The sequence below is a fragment of the Microtus oregoni genome, unplaced genomic scaffold, assembly GCF_018167655.1.
Source record: "Microtus oregoni isolate MIOR12 unplaced genomic scaffold, Mior012 000028F_ref0000031, whole genome shotgun sequence".
NCBI classification, from domain to species: Eukaryota; Metazoa; Chordata; class Mammalia; order Rodentia; family Cricetidae; genus Microtus; species Microtus oregoni.
The window spans coordinates 29,182,082-29,202,870 of record NW_024543087.1 but is presented as its reverse complement, the minus strand read 5'-3'; the positions used below and the strand labels follow the sequence as shown (position 1 = coordinate 29,202,870).

Here is a 20,789-nt window from a genome sequence, read left to right as displayed (position 1 = left end):
TCTATCCACGAGTTTCCCCAAGAACTTCAATATCCTCTCAAAGATGACGTAACTGATGTGCTAATGTGGACTGCTGCTTTAGTACCACTTGAATTCAGAGACTGACATCTAGACTGTGTCTCAGTCCACTTCGGCTACCTTCTCACTTGGTCATGATGATGTTCCATCTATTCAGCCTGTGGTTCAGAATTCTTGTAGTTGAAGTATTTATGAAAAACTTCCTGCTTTGGCAATACTGAGGCATTTCGTTCATTTTTGATTGGTTATACTGTGCGCTTTGTTGGAAGGTAACACACCTGAGGTATACTCCTGAATCAAACAACAAAGCTAAATTTGCTTCAAGGAAATGTTTGGTAATGTTGACAACTTTATTTATTTATTTTTATATTTATTTATTTATTATGTATACAATATTCTGTCTGTGTGTATGTCTGCAGGCCAGAAGAGGGCACCAGACCTCATTACAGATGGTTGTGAGCCACCATGTGGTTGCCGGGAATTGAACTCAGGACCTTTGGAAGAGCAGGCAATGCTCTTAACCACTGAGCCATCTCTCCAGCCCAATGTTGACAACTTTAGAAGTTAGTTTAATAGCTATGAACATTATATAATTCTCTTATGGGCATTTGAAAATTCCTAAGCTTCCCCCTCCCCCCGCCACCCTAGATCTTAGTGGTAGGTTTTAAAAGGTCATTATTACAGAAAAACAGAACATACATTTTGAGCTCAGCTTACACCCAATTAAAACAGTTTCCAAAGACTGAAACAAAAGTGTTTGTAAGGGGACAGGAATAACTATTTTTTATTCAAGAAACACTTGAATATTTGAAGACAGAGTCTGCAAAGTATGGTTCTTAAAGTATTCTTTATTAAGATCATTAAAAGTTGCAGAGACAACTTTATATTTTAATAAAGGCACAGGGAGACAGTTCTGATAAAATATTCAAATTAAACAGTAACGTACAGTACAAAAGACAATTTAAATGCACATACAAACCCCAAATGTTTGATTCAAAAATATTTTACCGCGTCTATTAATGGGCAATGATTAAAAATATAAATTGCTGCTGTATAATAAATATCTGAATGTGAACATCTTGATAGCAAAGAGAACAAAATATTTATTGCTTTTCACATACATATTTTTCCCTGTAATTTAAAATTCCTAATTCTTTTACTATCTTCTCAGTCTTCTCCAAAGATAAAAGAAATTCCACATACTCTCTAATGGTGGTTATACCTGAAGTAGCCATCACTCCCAGGAGCGCTTCTTCACTTCCTGCTCTGTCATCACAACCGCAATCTCTCACCAAAAATAGGAAGATGTGTGTAGGACCACAGGTGGCTCCTGTGAGCTCCAGCCTCCATGTTATGAATATGTAGAAAATATAATGGTGTTCTGTTTTGAAATTGTATTTTTAGTGTAGCTCTAAGGAAGAAGCAAAGGAGTCTTGTGAGACGATTTCTCCTATTCCCCTCAAAAAGGTTTCCAAGTTGTAAAAAGTTGGCTTAGCAAAATCTTCAGTGTTTCATTGAGAGCTATGCAATCTACTGATGCATAAGAAAGAACACAATGCAATGCTTTGTAATGGAGCTCTCTTACCCTTTGCCTTCCCATTTTTAACTGTGGATTAACTCTATTGCTGTCTTCATCCACTTTGGGTTAAGGTACTAATTTAGGATGGTGCAAAGAGACTTTCCATCACGACAATAATAACATGGACGTGTCACCCCAAATAATGAGTCAGCTTAAGTATTTTCGCTGGTACATCTGATGAAGTCACTCGCCCACATCATGTTTAGATGATATATAGCAGCTACGAGCGCACCTAGCACAGGGTGGATGATCAATAAATAGTTGCTGAATGAAGAAAAAGGACAAGCTTGGCTTTGGTTGTGCATGTTTTAATCACTTTCGGTTTTCAGCAAGTCAGTCAGAACCCACTACTGCACACTACCCCAAACTTTACTGCAAACAAAAGCAACAATTTCAAACGGAAAACTACTGCCTGTGCTATTTAAAGTCAACTTTTACACAGAACAGTTTTTAAATAGACAAAAACTTTACACATTATTTTGTTAATCTTTCTACTCATGTATTTAAATTTGATATTCTGATATTTAGCAACTGGGTAAAGATCACAGTGGGCAGACAAGCTTTATAAAAAATTATTAGTATATCAATAAGTAAAAGGTTCTGATACCTAATTAAATTCTAACAATGATTACCGTGTTCATTTTGAAAAGCCTACCAAGAATACGATGGCAGAAGGTCTTCTTTAAGTTATACATTTTTTTAAAGCAGTAGCTCAACTGTCAACATTAAAGAACAGGCAGATTTTAATTTAATAGTGACAGCTAAAATACTGAAGAGGGCTAAGAATTGATCAATTCTCAGATCTAAACATGGAATGTGTCTAATATTTCTTTGGCATATGCATTACTATCTTGGACTAGTTAGCATTTAAAAACATTGAGTTTTATTGTTTCTTCAATCAAAGTTATTGAAGTGTAGATGGCTAGTGTATTCTTCTTAAAGCCTTTTAGCAAAGGATGCGGTGACATTTTGTAGCATATGCTGAACGGCGTGTTCAGTGTATACTTAGAATTACTGGCATTGAGGGATTTAACTCCTAAATAACCTGAAATGATCTCATGCAATGATGACGTACAGAAGGTTGAGGGGAGGTAAATTATTTACATAATGAAATACTAAGATCTCTGTAAAAACAGTAAACCTGGGAGTCCTGCTCTAACAGTTAAGTATGTACCGCATAGCACTGAATGAAAACTACTTATATTAAAATCTAAGCGAACACCTATAGTAACCTGGGTGTGTAAAACTTTTTAAAAATGGAAAATAATTTTACACATCAGAAGGAAAAGGTGGCCTATAAAACAGGCCGATCTAACTTGACATTCAAAGTAAATGCCAGAGATTCACAAAATCATGAGCGCACGCAAACTAAGTACCAAGTACCCTTTGATACACAAGCCATGTAACTATCAGACTCCTTTCCAATAGCTTAACAATGTCATCAATCCACTCAGGTACGGGACGGGGAAAGCAGTCAATGGTTCTCACGTCTCCAAAGTGAAGAACGGAGTCACAGAAGCATCACGTGAACTTGGATGTAGAGCAATGTCTTATGTTGATGGATGTTAATGTAAGATCTATCAGAACAAGTCCTCATCCTCTGGTGTAATTCTTCCACACTGTGTTTTTTCTAGACAGTCTTTTGGTGGTTAAGTTTGCCAGTGCTATTTCAGCAAAGAAAATCACCATCTACTACCTCACGTTGTGACTTAATTGTGCTAGATATCCACGCAGTTCTTTCGCAGCCTGGAATCGGCCATAGCGCTTCTTGGGGTTGGCACACTCATCCAGCAAGGCCTCCAGGCGGCCATCTTTGGCAATTTCACTTGGTGGATCATGAAGGAGTCCTCCAGAAGTGCCGCGCCAGGTGGCATGTCTAGATAGGAGGTTTTGACAAACAGCATAGTAATTGTGGTCCACAGTAACGCGAGCACAAAGAATTTCTTTTGAAAATGACAAGCAAGCCTCCTTGTCACAGTCATCGAACTTGCTTTCATACCATACGTCCCAATTCTCAGGCTTATCTGTGAAGGAAAAATCAGAAAATTTATCTGAAAACCAACTTATTATTGTTCTCTAAATAGAACATCCCATTAACACATATGTGTTCCACACTTTTATACATAAAACATTTGAGAGTTAATCAATATATTAACTCAAAAAATTCATTAGTTAATATATTAATTCATAAAACATCATTTATTGGGATCTCAGGTAGAAGAATCAAACAAGGCCCTGACCATTTTTCAGGTTCATCTAGGATTTTCTCTAACCTAAAAAGGATCACAAAGCATCACCTAAAGCTACAAGACTGGAGAGATCTAGATTTCTGCCTGGAGTACTGGAAGGCTGCATAAGAACACCTGTTTTCGATCTGAAAAGGTAGCAGTCAAGCGATGAGAGAAAACAGCGTTGAGCATCCGCAAAGGGATGAGCACAGGGACATTGGTGCACCTGGCTGAGGAAACAGCACTGCAGCTGGAATGGGAGACAAGTACTAGGAAACAGATACAAGTGAAGGGAAAAAGACTAGCTGTAACTTGCATGATCATTTGCTGCTCAGAAAGGTAACTTTCTCAAGACAGGAGGGACTAGGCTGATCACAGCAGGCCTGTGAGATGGGTAAACCTGATGACCCATATGAAGGAAGGAGACAACAGAGTCTCACAAGCTGTCCTCTGTCTCCACACAGGCATCATGGCATGCCCACACTCACATACAGACACCCACAAACACACCAATAAATGTAACTTTAAAAAAAAGTTACCAAAACAACTAAGGAAGGCTCAGAAAGGAAAGCCAAACCAAAGAAACATTTGAGACAAAAATTAAGACTAAGCAAGCAAAGTTTAAGGTTCTAACTGGATGGCAGGATAGGTAATAATAAGTGACTAGAACTAGACTTGAACTCCTGGATTTAAATTCAGAAGACTAACACCATATGACAACACAATAGCAAGCATGTTGTTAGTGAAGTCAAGGCTTAAAGAGCAAGTGGCTGGCCTGTACAGAACAGCATCGAGCTCCCTTATGCAGAGAAAATGCACTCAGCCCAGAAACAAAAGGTTCATCCAGGGAAACAAAAGTCCATTATTCCTGAGAGTAATGGACAGATACAGACAATAAAGCAGACAGAGTAGGGCCAAATCACATACATAGCCTGTGCCCTGTAAGAAAGCTGGATTCTACCAGAACAGTAAGAGGCCATCAGATCCACTTAAGCAACAGGAAGCTGTTGGCATTAGCTAGGAGAAATCAGGTTATTTATTTATTTTGGTTTTTCAAGACAGGATTTCTCCAGGTAGCCCTACCTGTCTCGGTAGAGCAGGCTGGTCCTGAACTCAGAGATCTGCCTCTGCTCCCTGAGTACAGGGATTAAAGAAAGGCATGTGCCACCACCAGCAGGCACAACTTTTTAAAAAGGAAAGCATGACAGCCACAAATATATGAAAAGGAAGAGGGGAGCAGGACCACAGTTAGGGCATCACTCCCTGTGGAAGGAGTCATAATGAGTCAAGGAAAAAAAAAAAGCCCCAAGCAAGGCTGTAAGGACCACAGAAAACTCAGTGACTACACAGCAGCAGCTTAGCCACGCGGGCCAGGAGCCACAGCCTGACAACTCTGACGGTGACCTAAAGCTGCTCAGGCGCTGAGGTAAGCTAAGAAAGTTTTGGATTTGGTTGAGAAAAGATCTCACTGTAGCCTAGGATGGCCATTAACTCAGCAAGTATCCTACCCTAAGCTGGCGTCAAACTTGGGGTACTCCTACTTCTAGAATACAGACTTTATCTTTGACACCTTGAAATTCCTATGATATCTGAATTTCAAAACATGTCCTATACTTTACCTAGCAATCACACAGAGAGCTCACAAACAAACGGACAGAAAAGTCTAGACGGAGATGAAATAATCATAACGTTAGATTGAGGTCAGATCTGCAGTGCTAGACATCATCCAAGTTAAAAATAAGACAAAACTATCACTATAAGGACCCCAGAGAAGGAAAAAACAAAAACAGAACATTCCTGTGAGACCCTACAGAGAAATGAAGTCTCCACTAAAGCTGACACTCCGATGAGCTGTAACAGCATAAACTTCCTTTGGCATTAAACAAGGGCTTTGCAACTTCTTCCATACACAACCTCCTGTTGCTCAAGAAATGTCTATACAACTCTGAATGTATAGGAATATAAACCAAACATTTACTGAAAAGAAACCATAAAAGACTATTCTAAAACAATTATTTGATATATAGCTGTGCCGTTTATTAAAGAAAGGAAAATTTCACATTAATGAAATGAATGTGTGTTTATTTTTATGTAAGAATTAGCTCTCAACTGAGTATCAAATATTGCAGGACACAGAGCATCTCAACATTTTTCAGAGCTGATATTTTGAATTTGTAATAATAGTCAATACTGGGAGTGCCACTGTGTATAAATACATATCAGAAAATAGCAGAACTATGTTTTGAGCCATTTCAGAAACTGCTATCAATTTTGTCTCAATCCCACACCAAAACAGATTTTTCAAATGAAAACTTAAACCAGCAAACCAAACAGTAATTTTTAATATCAAATATTCTAACATAATACAATCTAAAACTATACTAATTTGATATTTATATGCCAAGGAATGACTATAGGGAAATATTAAGCTTTCTGTGGTCCAACATTTCTATAGTTTATAGGAACTGTTTGCAATTCATAAGACACAGTAGTCTCCAGTCTGTATCAAGGCATTGCAGGTAGCAATGACTGGAGCTGTAAGGGCTGATAGTGTGCCCTGCACTTTACACAGCATATACAATAGTGTTCAAGGCTGCAGTGAAATTACATGATACAACACAATCACTGGTAGAATTACCTCAGATTCATTATGAACTTGATTTTTGAATTAATTTTTGCTTCTTTCACAAATTAGGATCATTTGACTATTGCTGTATTTGTTTCCACAACCAGCACATTTGGTTTGCCACCCCTGAGGTCATAGTCCAGTGTAAGAAGTTGTGTCCTAAACCACAGAGCAGAGGATGCAAAAGATGTGCATACATGTACACATACTTCCACAGACTCTACAAGGGGTGGGGAGAGAATCTGCATTCATTAAAACACGGGCATTTTACTAAATATAGAGAAATTCTAATTAGAAGAAAGACAAATATTTGTTCATCCTGATTATACAAAAAAAATTTTAAAAAGACACAAGGTTGTTATCTCAAGAAGAAACTTAAGTTTTTATTATAAATATAACATTTAAAACTTTATCTCAAGAAGAAGCTTAAGTTTTTATTATAAATATAACATTTAAACACAGAAAATGTACAAAAGATAAATCTGAAAATTAAATACTTACTTTGTCTAATTAATCTTTTGTCAGCAACTAAAACATTTTCAGCATCCACAATGATTACCTTCCCATCTCGAGGACCAACCGCAAAATTGTCAAAGCTGACATCCAGGAGGTAGAGTGCAAATTCAAAGTCATTGTTTGTAAGCTGTTCTGCTATTTCCATTAACTGCCAAGCAAGGTCAACTCTTTTCTCCCATGGCGCATTAAAGTAACTCCACAGCTCTTCTCCAACATAATTCACAGCCACCATTCTTCCACAAGCTCCAAGATATTTTGCAAATGGCCAACCTTCATCAGATGGAAAACTCTACAAGAGAATTATCTTAATATTATAAGGCAGTCTGATGAAGTTACCTCAGTGTCTCCCCAGATGCCCTCAGGAGAGTCTTACTAGATACAGTCCATCCATATAAACCCCATTTTTCCCTCCTAACTCAGAGCATTACTATGGACCTAAGAAAAGTGTGAGAAACTTTGTTATTTGCAATCTGTCAAGTATTACTTTTCAATATCTTAGAATATAAGGCATGAGATGCTGTCTTATTACCAATTCTAAAAAGACTTACACTTCTTTCGATACTACAGATGCAAGCAGTCAATGGTTTCTTTTGAATGGACAGTTCTGAATACACACGAACCAGTAATTATTTAGCTGATTTGGGACTGTGCTAAGCGGGCAATAAGGGTGAACTTTCGAGGTTCTGTTTAGCCACAGGCTTTTATTTTAGAAGACCAGACACTGAACAAACCGTTCCGTGTTAGTTACTACAGTTTGTACAGTCCTAGAGGCTTAAGCAATCCAGAAGCAGGCAAGAGAATGCTGGGAAGGAGTCTTGAACTTTTAACAATATCCAAGATGGGGAAGAATAACTGATCTTGGTTAACACAACCTCCATCCTGAGCATCTATGGTCTTGTATTAGTCTTATTTCCCTTTCCCACTTGCCCCAGCTACAAAATTACTTTTTCACATTAGTGAGGTTTTCAAACAGGCTCTTTAATTACTGGGAAGATTCTAGTTCTAAATCAAAAGTAATGCTTTTATAAACATAAATAGATCATTTTCAACTTAATTGTCAACTAGATCTGCCCATAATCCCATGCTGGGTGAGACTCAAACTCAAGGTCCTGTGCATGCCAAGCAAACACTCTACCTCTGAAGACACTTTCTACTGCTAAAATGTGTCTCTAAGGAATGAATACTGGAGGAAAAGAGCATGCTAAGAGTTATAAGTTTCATAGTAGAATTACTAGGTCAGAGGCTGGTGTCACTCTTGTGTTTCTTAGCTGGAGGAAAAAAACAAAAGGAGCTCCAGGGGAGTGAAGGTGAGCCAGAAGACAGTAAGTACAACTAACCTCACAGCACCCCAGAGAAACGACTAAACCCACTTCTACTACAGGAACCTGAATAATCTATGTACATTTAAAAGAGTCAGAGATGTGGTCCTCCTAGGAAGGAAGAAAGGGAGGGAGGGAGGGAGGGAAGAAATGCTAATTTTGTCTAGATCTTTAATTGTCCAAGCAGATTATCTTTACTTTAAAATGCCTATGCTAGAACAGAAACATCTTTAGAACTAAACCTCACCTGTAATCCCTAGTTCTCACTTATGCTCCTTTATAAGTAGACAGCAGTCATACTTTGCATATACAACTTTTACTTTCAAATCGAAGTATATTATGACAAAATATTAATTACATTGAAAAATACCATGGATCTTAAATATAGTAAATTAATGGATTCACTCTGGGGGGCAGAGTCAATAGCTACTTAGAAATTAGAGATAAATGATGTTTTTAATCCTTAACAATATTTTTATTTCTTTTGGGCACTAAGAAAAGTGACAGATCACTCATGTGGAACGTACAGTGCAAGACTATTCACAAACCACACACCATTTCAGCTTCCCTGGCAATTTAAAATGTCTCATGACCTTGACATTTGGTTAGACAAATGACTACAACAGATCTAGCTATTTCTCAGACATGTGAATATATCAAGATCCTGATATGACAAAAATGGAGCACTAAAAATTTACTAAGAATATGGAATTACATTATTTAGTCATGTAGAAAGTAAAACAAAACCACCTCCATACACTGTTATTCACGCACCATATTGTAGAACAGACACAAGCATATCTTTGTGAAAATAAAATGGTCTTTGACAGCAAGGAAAAAGGGATCCCTGCCAGCATCTGCACATGTACAAATGCCTCCTTGTTTCTGGAGCCTTTCCAACTGGCAAACAACAGTCAAATGTACACTTCATTACCCGTGCCCCTCATACAGGAGGGTAAAATAGATGAACAAATGCCACACGGAATGACTTTTGTATTAGCATGGTGATTTTTGACGATTTTTACCTGAAATCTGATGCCTCATTTTAAGAAGAGCACCACAATTCTTTCATGTAGTTTGCTTGCTATCCAATCTTTTGGAAGAACTTTAATCAGTGAAGTCACACCATTTGTTCATAAGACAGTATTTGTTCACTATATAATCAAAATACTCTTCCTTAATGAAAACTAATTTTTATTAAACACACTGTAGTACAAAAAAAAAAGGCTCAGGGTTGGAAGCCAAGATACTTCTGTAATTGCATTTAAAACAATTCTGGCATAAAGCAAAATACCACAATCAAGCAGAGCAACATTTTTAATTTATTAGAGCTTGGATTTGGTAAATATGAAGCAATATTAAAAATGAGTTGTTGTTTCTTTCGGATTAGCAAACTCCTATGGGTGTCCAGCACAGCAACTTAGATTAACAAGTTTACTATGGAGGCCTATATTTCCTTACTTAAAACAAAAATCTGAAAACCAGATTTTCAAATTGTCTAGAACTAGAGTGCTTTACTTAATATGAAATATGAAATTATATTATTGAATTATTTACAACTGAAAAATGTGCAAAAGCTTCTCAAGCGAAGGAGAGAATCTTCACTTAGAACAGTACCAACTGCAGCTCTAGGAGGGGCTCTCAACTGTTTGTAAATGTTGTCAAGATATTAATGCATGTATAAAACATAAAGCATCAATGTTATAAATATAAAGACCGCACAAAGGTGCAACAGTTGTAAATCTACATGTTTACTTTTCCATTAGTGTACTTTAAAAATTAAATTAGTGACAGCACAAAGACATCTATATAATATTAATGTCAACATAGAAATTATTTTTATGTAGCATGTATTGCAGTAATAGAACATGTGTGTGTACATTATGTGAGGCCCTGGAAAAGACTGAGATTCACAGAGACAAACAGAACTTATTAAAATAACTAATATAAGCATAGTTAATGGGTCTGATCTAAATATTTAAATGCCTTCAACATTAACTTGAAAAATAAAATGTTTTGATCATGAAATGTAATACAAATTATCACATCTAGGTATTTTGTTTATTCTTAAACAATAAAACCACAATCTACTGGAATATCATACAATTCAAGTGATGTCAAAACAGCAATGGACACACTGACAATGTCGAAAAGACAGAAGTTTACTAAGGTCATCATCCACTATACAAAAGAGCCCTGCCCCCCCCCCCAAAAAAAAAAACCAGGGAGCTCGTATACCATTTACACATCAAGATTATGGGAAAAGACAGAAAAATTTCTATTCCATACAGTCTTCAACACAATTTCTACACTAAGACAAAAGTACTGCACAGCATATAGGAATAATGGGCTTGAAATGATAAGGCTAGACTCAACTGTCCACCTCAACCGCTACCACTCGCTACCTGAACACAATCCTTCTTCCCCCACTCCAGACTCCAAAGTCAAGCCACTTCCCTCAATCATCTGTTACAGCTTCATGGCATTTCTTTCCACTAAGAATACATTTCAAATGTTAACATAAGCCTGGGATGTACTTACTGCATCTACAGTCGGTCTAATAACACAGGCCTAAATAGAGATCATGTAGCGGAAATAATCTTAAGTTATTTTGTATCATAATAATTGCTTGTGGAATGCCGTTAGCAGCATATGAAATTACCTTTATAAAATCTGAGAAAATTCTTAAAAGTAGAATACTGGATTAAAAGCAGGTAGTAATCTGCCTTGAATCTATCTTGATTATCGCAAAAAGAACGACAGCTGGCCGTTTGCTTTTTTTTTTATTTTTATTACCCTTTTACTTTAGGTCAATTAATACTGTACTAATAACAATGAATTAATTTATAATTCACATAACCAACTCAATATATTTGAATCTCACTTTATTTCTATTGAGCACTAAAACACAATGTTTTATACTTTGATAGTAATAGGTTAATAAAGCATTTGGAATTTGTTTTGTACATGATGCCAATTTTTAAAGTCTTGTATTATTGGTACTTATGGATGTAGTATACATTTTCCTAACGTCATATGTTTTAGAAAACTTGCTAACAAACTTGTATAGTAAAAGCTCCTAGAGGAAAGTGAATAGATTGAATGGTCCTTGGTCATCTTTGGAACATGTTATTCATAGATGTCTTATAACATGTCTCAGCACATTTCTTGATGAATATGTGGATTTGGAGAAGCAGTTCTTTAGAAAGTTGGTTAAACTCACAAAGCACATAGCCCTTTTCTTTTGGTTCTTTGATTATCTAACTGAAGACAATAGTACAAATATCATTCCGGTTTTACAGAGGAAGAAAACAGAGCTCTCAAATGACTTACTATTTTGCTACATATGACATAAACCTGACAGATCAAAATGAGGTCAGCTTATAAAGATTTGTGTTCTACTGTCTCTTTCTCCTATGTAACCAAAATTGGCTTTATATCCTAAATTTTAAATACCCAAATTCTAGTCACAGAAAAATTTGTATAATCATTCAGGAGCTCACCACATTCTATTGAAGATACATAACCGAAGGTCACAAGAACTATCAAATAAACACATGAGAAATAATGTAAAGAGGGAATTCCTAATATAAACTAACCTCAAAAAGCCTATCAATCATCAAAATATACAATCAGTTTTTGTATAACAAGCATTTCTGCACAAAAAATTCAAACTTAAGAACATTTTAAGAAAGCAATTATAAATAGCACAGAAATGTGTAAAGGTTTAATTTCAATCTTACAATTATTTTAAAAACCCAATCTGAACGAAATCCCAGTGTGGCAATACATGTTGTAACAGCTGTTCATACAGATTAGTCAACTGTGCTGTGCTGGTGACAGACTAATGTGTTCACAGTTTTCTGAACTGTCTGGAGGGGGAATATAGTAAAGTTACTGGGATGATTTAATAGCTACTTAATTTTTGTTAGAATTTCTCTAAGATCTTAGCTTTTTAATTTATACTGGGAAGGAGTGGCCAAAAGTATATCAAACTGCAGCAGACACCTAATAAACTAAAAATATTTGAAGTCTCAAGATAAGCCTCATTTCTCATGAAATCAATTTTTGAATGCCACGTTCCACCCACCTCAAATTCCAACACTAACCAATGCTTTGAAAATAGCAAGGTGGTGTCATTCACTGAACAGCATGTCAAATGGCTGTATGCAAAATTGGAAACCAATGCCAAATACATTAACAAAAAAAACTTGCTTAAATTAAATAGAAATAAGTCATCTTGTAGAACAGTTTTTTAAACTCACTTGGCAAAGCTTTCTGCAACTAATGTCAACAGATCCTGCCTTACCTGCTGCACAAAGAGCAACTGTTACCCACATTTCTAACTCGAATGTGTAAGTCAAATGCTACATGAAAACATTTGCTCCCAATTAAAAAACCAATAAAAGAAAAAGAACAAGCTTCCTTAGCACCCGATAACCTAAGAATGTGATCTTACTTTAGTCAACACAGTACTGACTGCTTTGGTTCCAAAGCACAACCTTTCTTTAGGACAAGAAAACGTCTGCTTACAGCATTGTCTCCCACCATTAAAAAAACATCGGGTGCTGGTTTATGAAGATTAGGATTCTAGTTGTCTTGAATTTGCCCCACTCACTTCTTCTCTGTGCATTCTTACAAAGGAATCTATTAGTAGATGCTAAGACAACTCACTTCCCTTCCCATCTTAACTTAGAAGCATGTCTTAAAATTTACTTTCCTCTCTTCTTCCTTAAATGCATTCTCTAAAACTACTTCAAATTCTCTACTGCTTTGAAGCTCATCCTGCATGGGTACCTTATACTAAACTACCCTTCTCTATTCTGGTGGAAGATCCCACTTGAGACCCTGATTTCTTATCTTTCTGTCCTCTTCGCCCTCTTCATATGTAAAAATCAAACTTATCTTGTTCTTGTGTACTACCCAAATTTAATGATCCGGAAAGCAGAAGCTGTGCAAATAGCATCCTGATCTGTCTTCTCTGCTGTGAGCCAAGAACAGTTGCTGGCAGTATTCAGCAATGCCATAGGAACTCAGATGTAACTTCCCTATTTTATATCATTCATCAATGTCAGTGTACTGAATAAAATTATAATCAATGATTTACCAAGAAAAATAAGTGATTTATTTTGTATTTATGATACTTATTCTACTCCACTTACCTCATATGGAACAAATGTCTAACGTCCCCCCATTTTAAATGACTGTTCGCAGTAAACTAGAACCTGAAGCAGTAGCTAAGTAGATATGTACAAAGTGTGTGTATGTGTATCACATACACACACATACATATGGGAGGTGGTACATGAATATCTGCCAAACTAAAAACTGTATTCTGACACATATTACAGCATAATATACTAAAGGTATTTTTTAATTACAATAGCTGTCTGAAAACTAAAAAAAAACTTGTAAATAATATGCTATAAAGACTTACATTAATAAATTAAAGTTATTTTACATGTATTACTTGAACAGTTCAATCTCCTTTCATCTTTAAAACAATCTTGTTTGATAAGTACTGATTACATCTTCATTTTATTAATTAAACTTCCGGGTCTGAAGCATTTGAGTGACTTGCCCATGTCATCAAATAACTTTACAATATTACAGAATATAGGTGGGTAACGATTTCAGCACAGACCCCACCTTTCTACCACCTACTCTCTACCTCTGTACTGGAAAAAAATCCCACACCCTTCAGTATTCAACCCCTGCTCCTCTGAAGGAGAGGAATATAGTACTTTTATGATGGACTCAGGCACTCCACCCTAAATGAGACATCTGATGTGTATAGACCTTCACTTCTGGGCTTATATATAATGACTGCAACTGGTAAGTGTCTATGTGAGTGTGTGTGTCCCCTATACACCTAAGCTAGCTACTTGTGGCCCAGGGCAGTCTCTCTAACTTTTTAATGCAAAAGCCTTACAAGACAATTTGCCAAATGAAGAAGCAAAATTCAATTATTTTTGTCTGCAATTCTAATAAGCTCTGTAATATCTCACAGATAACTCCTCTTTGCAACCTATAAATTGGACAAATGATTTCAGTATATAACTTCTAAAACTTTCTAAAGGCCAGGCTTGGTGACTCATGCCTGTAATCTCAGGACTTGGGAGGTAGGACAGGAAGATCAAGAGTTCATGACCAAAAATAAAACTTTGCATGGTTTATAACTAGGATGGATAACTATCCTTCCTACCTTAGACTCATCATTTTCAATCTTTAAGATATTTCACAACCATTTAAAATTTACTGTATGTGTAAGAAATGCAAGAACCAGCCGGGCGGTGGTGGCGCGCGCCTTTAATCCCAGCACTTGGGAGGCAGAGGCAGGCGGATCTCTGTGAGTTCGAGACCAGCCTGGTCTAGAAGAGCTAGTTCCAGGACAGGCTCCAAAACCACAGAGAAACCCTGTCTCGAAAAACCAAAAAAAAAAAAAAAAAAAAAAGAAATGCAAGAACCTTATTAATTTACTATACAGATGATGAGTGGAAGGTACAGGAATAAGTTGGCATTCTGTGAAAACTTAGAAGCAATCAATAACAGTAACATAGGCCAGAGCAGTTACAAGGTAGAGAAGTTGAACAAAAACCAGCTTGACCATCCCCTGAAAAACTAACTGGCCACTCAAGACCAGAAAATCCAACCAACAGTAAGCAGAGCAAGCAGTAACAAAGATAAAAAGATCTCTATTCCCAGGGACAAGTGTAAGGAACAGAGACTAATCCCATGCATAGAAATAGGAAACAATGCTTCTTTAAAGATGTCTGTTCCACTGGCTTTCCTAACTTAAATATGTAAATAAATAAATTCTATGTTCATTTTCAGACTTGAAGTGTACCAAATTGTTTTTGCTATTTTTATTTGTAGTTTCCTGAAGTTCAGTCAAGTGTCAAACATGTTGATGAAGCCTCAGATTCAAAAGCTTAGGAACTCTGATAAAAAGTGCTCCCTCTGACCTGTAGGGTGTGAGACACACACAGCTCCAAGTCTAGCACCCGGGGATGAAGAAGGAAGACTGAGCTGAGCATCAAAAGAAAACAAAGTATCAACCTCTCATATGTTTTGAAGCCTAAATGCAGAAATCCAATTATTAAAATCAGCTGCCAGAAGGAGCTCCACAGACTACAGCCTGAAATCTCCAAAGTAGAAAACGCCCATTCTAGAAACTCCCGCTAAACAACACGCTTGGCTCCATGGTTTTCTGCTCCTTAAACGGATTCTTGCTTTTGTTTTGAAGTCTGAAAGTTTGAAGTGTGTAAAATTTAGAGACAGGAAGAAAAGCTTCAAAGGTTATTCACTCTGGCCTCAAGCTCACACTCTAGCAGAGATCTAGTACCCTAGTCGTCCACCAATCCTCTTTTAGAAGAGATTAATTAAATCCATTAGTTAAAGGTAAACTTAGAATACAAACAACAGCAACAAAGAAAAACAAATTTCTCAAGAATTTGTGAGTTCCCCAGCACAGTCTTATCAAAGAACCTAACAGACTCATTTAAGAGAAAAGGAAGTTACTCATTTAAAATAACAAGACACCAACAACAAAACAATGCTTGTCAACTTATCCTCACTTTTATCTAAATGATCATAACCCTCCTTGTCTACTTACTGTCACAAGGCCTTGGAAGTACGTCCTCCTGAACACAGCTTGCTGCTGAGGCTAAAGCACAATCGAATGCGTTCTACCAAATTCCCAGGGCTCGGTCAGGTGGAAGAGCTCGGTAGAGCTGAGGTCCAGTTCACAGTCTGTCAGCATCCACACTTACACAGTGTTTCCGGCAGCTGACCTGCGCTAGGTGATTACAGTTACCCTCGGTCCTTAGGCTAGCATTTATTCACTGTTTGCCATGCATCAAGCCCTACACAAATGCTCTGTATATATTTTGCCTTTTACTTAGAAAAGCAAAGCTTAAAAGTCACAGCTTGAACAATGATAATTGAATGCTATAAAAATTAAGTCCTATTAAAACCATGATTCAGAAAATTTAAGTCATATAAAGTTCTACCAATATAATAAAATTAAACAAATTCCTGGCTCTTCCCCCTAAAACAACAAAGGGCTTTCTTCCCTTGCCAGCACTCCTAGGTCAGTCACAGACAGTGGCTGAATTTCAGCATCTCCAGACACTTCCCACCCTGACCTCCCCCTGATTAAGAACAGTCAGTACAAACACCAATAGAAAAGTTACCAGTGGAACCTTCCAAAGTTCTACTTCTATTTTCAATGATCCAAGAGTGTTATTACACATACAAAAAAAACCAACAAAACGGCCTCCCAGTACTTCTCCGCCTCCACTACCGGGTGAGGGCCTACTAGGCAGGAGACTAAACCTCTTGATGGCTGAAAATATAAAGGGAACAATTTCTGTGATGACTGAGGTCCGGGGACTGTCCTGTCTATTGCAGAACAGCGTTCCTAGAAGCCAGACTAACCGGTGAGACCAGTAAGAACAAGAACACTGTGCTTGGGCAGCACAGTCTACAGTTAACAGAGAGAGTGTGTGTGTGTGTGTGTCCTACAGACAACTCTTTTCAATTCATTTTTCACTGTTTCTTAAAATCTGGAGAGCTAATGAGGTAAAATAATCTGTATTTTCATTTCTTTCACCAGTGGAAATTCACCAAAGGAAATGTCAAGTGACTAACTCATAAGCATTATGATTATGTTACTTCTGTAAAGAACAGTTTGATGACACAAGCTCAAAGGGTTTGTTCCCTAAAATTTTAGACAATAGAAATAATTGGACAATAAGAAAAATCTAGTTTGTCATCAAGCATCCAAAAATTCGTTAAGTGGCTCCCTCTCCTGGAAAAAACTGAAAGGTGAGTTCGTCTTTAAGTTGTGGAGCACTAGCTCCTTAAAGACCCTTTTTAAAACTGTAAAGAAGCAACTGTGACCTTCCTATCAGCACCAAAGTTTTAACACGATCAAGACAGCAGGCTTCATAGAACCTGTATGCACTAAGCGTACAGAATGTACCGTTAACAAGGAACGCACATCATGATCTCATTTACCAGATAAAAGCAGCTTTCTGGCCTACCAATGAGGATCTACTTCCTAACTTACTGATTGATGCCATCGACAATTCCCAGTCACACTTTCAAGCTCTTACAAAGATCAGGCATTTCTGTAAGGTAAGCAGCTACTCTAGGATCTCAGGTCAAACTTCATCCACTCAGGGAGAAGAAAAAAAGAAAGAAAAGCCACACTAGTAAAAACTCCAAATGTATCTTTTCCAAGTATGTAACATAATGAAGTATTAGTACTATCCCTGGGAGCTGGGTTGTCTAAAGATGCAATTTAAGAAAGCCAGGATCTAGTACAGCTTTCTCCCATGCCTTTATCCTGCACTCTAGGTAACCTGTTCAGCCACCCAGCCACTGAGCCATCAGCTTTCAGATCAAGTGAGAAAATGTCAACTTTTTGCCACATCATCACCTGAGCTGTAAATAAGCAGTGTGGGGGAAGTCAGTCAGGAAACAAGCCACAAGCTCACTGGACTATCTCAACTGCAAACCAAGAGGAAATGCCAAAACTGCAAGGCACAAAAGCACTCTGGGAGAGAGCTTTGCTGTGCGAAAATTCATGCCAAAGTTTCTCAAGTTCAGACGCCTATGTTTATAAAAAGGCAAACACAACTTTTCTGAGAGACTAATCTTAATATTAGTTGTTCCTAATACATTTCCGGTCAGATTCAACCTGATAAAAATCGTTCAATAAGCACTTAGTATTTAAATGCTGGAACTGTAAATACATTAAGTTCAAGTGCTAAATTTTGAGACCCCAAAGAATTTGACTATTGTCATCAGTCAAGGACACTGCTAAAGCTTTGTCCAGGGACTAATCTTGCTGATACAAATATAGCTTGGGGGGGGGGGGGGGTGCAAGGTAATCATATTTAGGGACTCAACCTTTAGAGTCTGAAAATTGATGAATAAAACATTTCTCCAAGGTAAGCTTAACCGATTTTACACACTGTTCACTATCGGTCAGAGATAAAACAGTATTTATTAAAAACTGACCAATCACACTTATCCTATCGGCACCTTAAAATTTTACTGAGACTCATATTAGGACTTCACCTGACCAAATATTCGTGCTAAGATTACATGGCTGAACTAATCAAAGCTGATTTCTCTCGACGAAGACGGACGCAGAAAACTTAAAAAACAAACAAAACGTAAATACAGTACAGTCCTATTCGTAGTTTAATCAACAAAAGCAAGGTCCAAAGCCCCTAGCCAAAAGTGACATTCTTAGCAGAGAAAGGGTGTGAACTACACAATCAATTACTTGTGGTTTAATTTAAAATCACTTTCCCTGGCATTTGACTTACAGAACTAGAAAGTTTTCCTGTAGTCAAGAGGGATCACGCCCCTACTCTGCAGCCACTGCCTTTAGCCGGCGGGGGCGGGGTGTGTAGAAACACAAACTACTCCAAAGATAAACGGGATTTTTCTCTTATCTTTTTTCTTCTGGCTGCCACCAGTAAAAAGAATCTATCTTCAAAGTCAGAAGAGAACAAATAAGTCAGTTGGGCTGGAGGCCAGAACCTCCACCCCTCCCCTCCTAGCTTTGACCTAAACACTTTAATTCTTTCCTTAACCGGATTACCATATGACTAGGGCAGATCACCGGATCAGGCTGCAAACGTCCCTCCTGGCCTTTAGCCTTTCCAGTCCAAATCCAACACTAACTTTCCGACCCCCATTTCCCAGCTTCTGATTCCACGCAAAGCCACGAGTCACGGATTAGCCCCCTTCACTTACCACCACCCCACTCTGTGATCATCTCATCGTCCCCCACCTGGTCCCAAAACTAGCTGAGTGACTATCAGGGAGAGGAGCTAAGAAATCAAACAAAGACTGACCCAGGGAAGTTAGGCTAGTCAGGAGGGTCAGCACGGGAAGGGTGACCTTGGTGCCCTAACACTCAGAAAGGGCTGCGAGGGGCACAAGGGCTCGCCAAGGCACAAGAACTGGCATCCAGACCAGGACCAGCAGGAGGGCGGAAGGAAACTCGCGGAGAGGCATTTCGGGAGAGTTGGGGACGCACTCCCTCTGGCGTTGGCGAGCCCCGCGCCCAGGTAGCGGTGACGGCCCCCAGCCCGCGCCTACCTGTAGCACCAGCGGCTCGGGGTTGAAGGCCAGGGTGAGCAGCAGCTGCATGCGCTCCGAGTCCTTGAGGTTGCGCAGCAGGAAGCTGCCCGAGTCCTTGGTCTCGGCGTAGCGGCGCACCAGGCGATCCAGCAGGCGCTGCGAGGGACAGTGCACCAGGTCCGACCAGCCCTCCACCGCCTCCGGCGTGAGCAGCCGCACGTCGCCGTTGAGACGAGCGAACTCGGTGCGGGGCATGGCCTGGAGCAGGTCGCAGCGCGGCCGGCCGGTGGCCCGCTTGCAGATGCTCTGGTCGAGCTGCGCCAGCTCCCGCTGCGATCCCAGGCGCTTGAGCACCACGCGCCGACGGCCGCCCTCGCGGGGCTCGCCGTACTGCGCGAAGTACACGTTCTTCACGTTGAGGAAGTCCAGCAGGCGCAGGCGGCCCCACGCCTCGAAGCCCACCTGGCCGTTGAGGAAGCGGCGACACCAGCTCGTGCCGAAGCACGCCGGGCACTTATTGAGCTGCAGGAAGCGCCGATCGGCGAGCTCGTTGCGCTGCCAGGAGGCGAGCAGCGACGGCGAGTGCAGCAGCATCAGCACCAACAGGCTGCCGAGAGCCGCCAGCTTCAGTGCACGGGACAGGCGGCCCAGCTTCAGGGGCACCAGGCGCCACATCCCGCCCGCGCGCGGCAACGGCCGGGGCCGGGGCGGCGGGCGAGCGCACCCCGAGCCGCCCCACGGCGCCGAGGCCCGCGGCGCAGACGGAGGGCGGCAGCGAGGGAGCCCGCGAGCGGGCTGCGCCGGCCGAGCGCTGCGACTTCCCCGGTCGACAGTCTCCACAACTCCCGGCGCCCTCCTCCGAGCTCCCCGCCCTCCGACTCCACGGGCGCCGCCTCCTTGCCCGCCAAGTTATAGAGGCGCGGAGAGGGGCGGGGGAGGGAGAGCGGGACCCGCGGCCGCGCGCACGCGCACTCCCGCCCGGGACGCTAGAGCTGCGCCTGCCGGTCCCGGGCGAGCAGCGCGCGCGCGGAGGGGGGAGTCAGGAGCCCGGACGCTTCACACTCGGGAAGCCGTGGGGGGAGGAGGACGGGGGAGGATGCGGCGGGCCCCACGCGCGGGCACGCCCGAGAGCGAGGGGCGGAGCCGGGGGGCGGGCCGAGCGCGCCGCCGGGAAGCGTCAGCGCGAGCTCGCGGAGAGGGAGGGGGTAGCGAGGGGGTGGATGGAGGGCGCGCCCGGGAGGGCGGAGCTCGGCGGCTCCGCAGCCGGAGACCGTCAGTAACGGTTACTCTGTTGTGACCGTCGGCTCGGACGGGCGCGGCGGGAGGCCTTCGTGGGAAGGGTCTCCGCGGGGAGAGGGCGGAGAGAAGTGCGCCGCGGAGCCCGGCGGCTCCGGCCC

At 40.3% G+C, this 20,789-nt stretch overlaps 1 protein-coding gene across 1 annotated transcript; it reads right to left on the bottom strand.

Annotated features, from left to right (window-relative positions):
• Positions 1-846: 846 nt before the first annotated feature.
• Positions 847-20,450, bottom strand: Dipk2a (divergent protein kinase domain 2A). The gene is made up of 3 exons (XM_041677337.1): positions 19,411-20,450; positions 6,953-7,256; positions 847-3,621 (listed from the first exon to the last, which is right to left on the bottom strand). The coding sequence occupies exons 1-3, from the start codon at positions 20,065-20,067 to the stop codon at positions 3,290-3,292; spliced, it is 1,293 nt and encodes a 430-aa protein (XP_041533271.1). The 5' UTR covers positions 20,068-20,450; the 3' UTR covers positions 847-3,289.
• Positions 20,451-20,789: the final 339 nt, after the last annotated feature.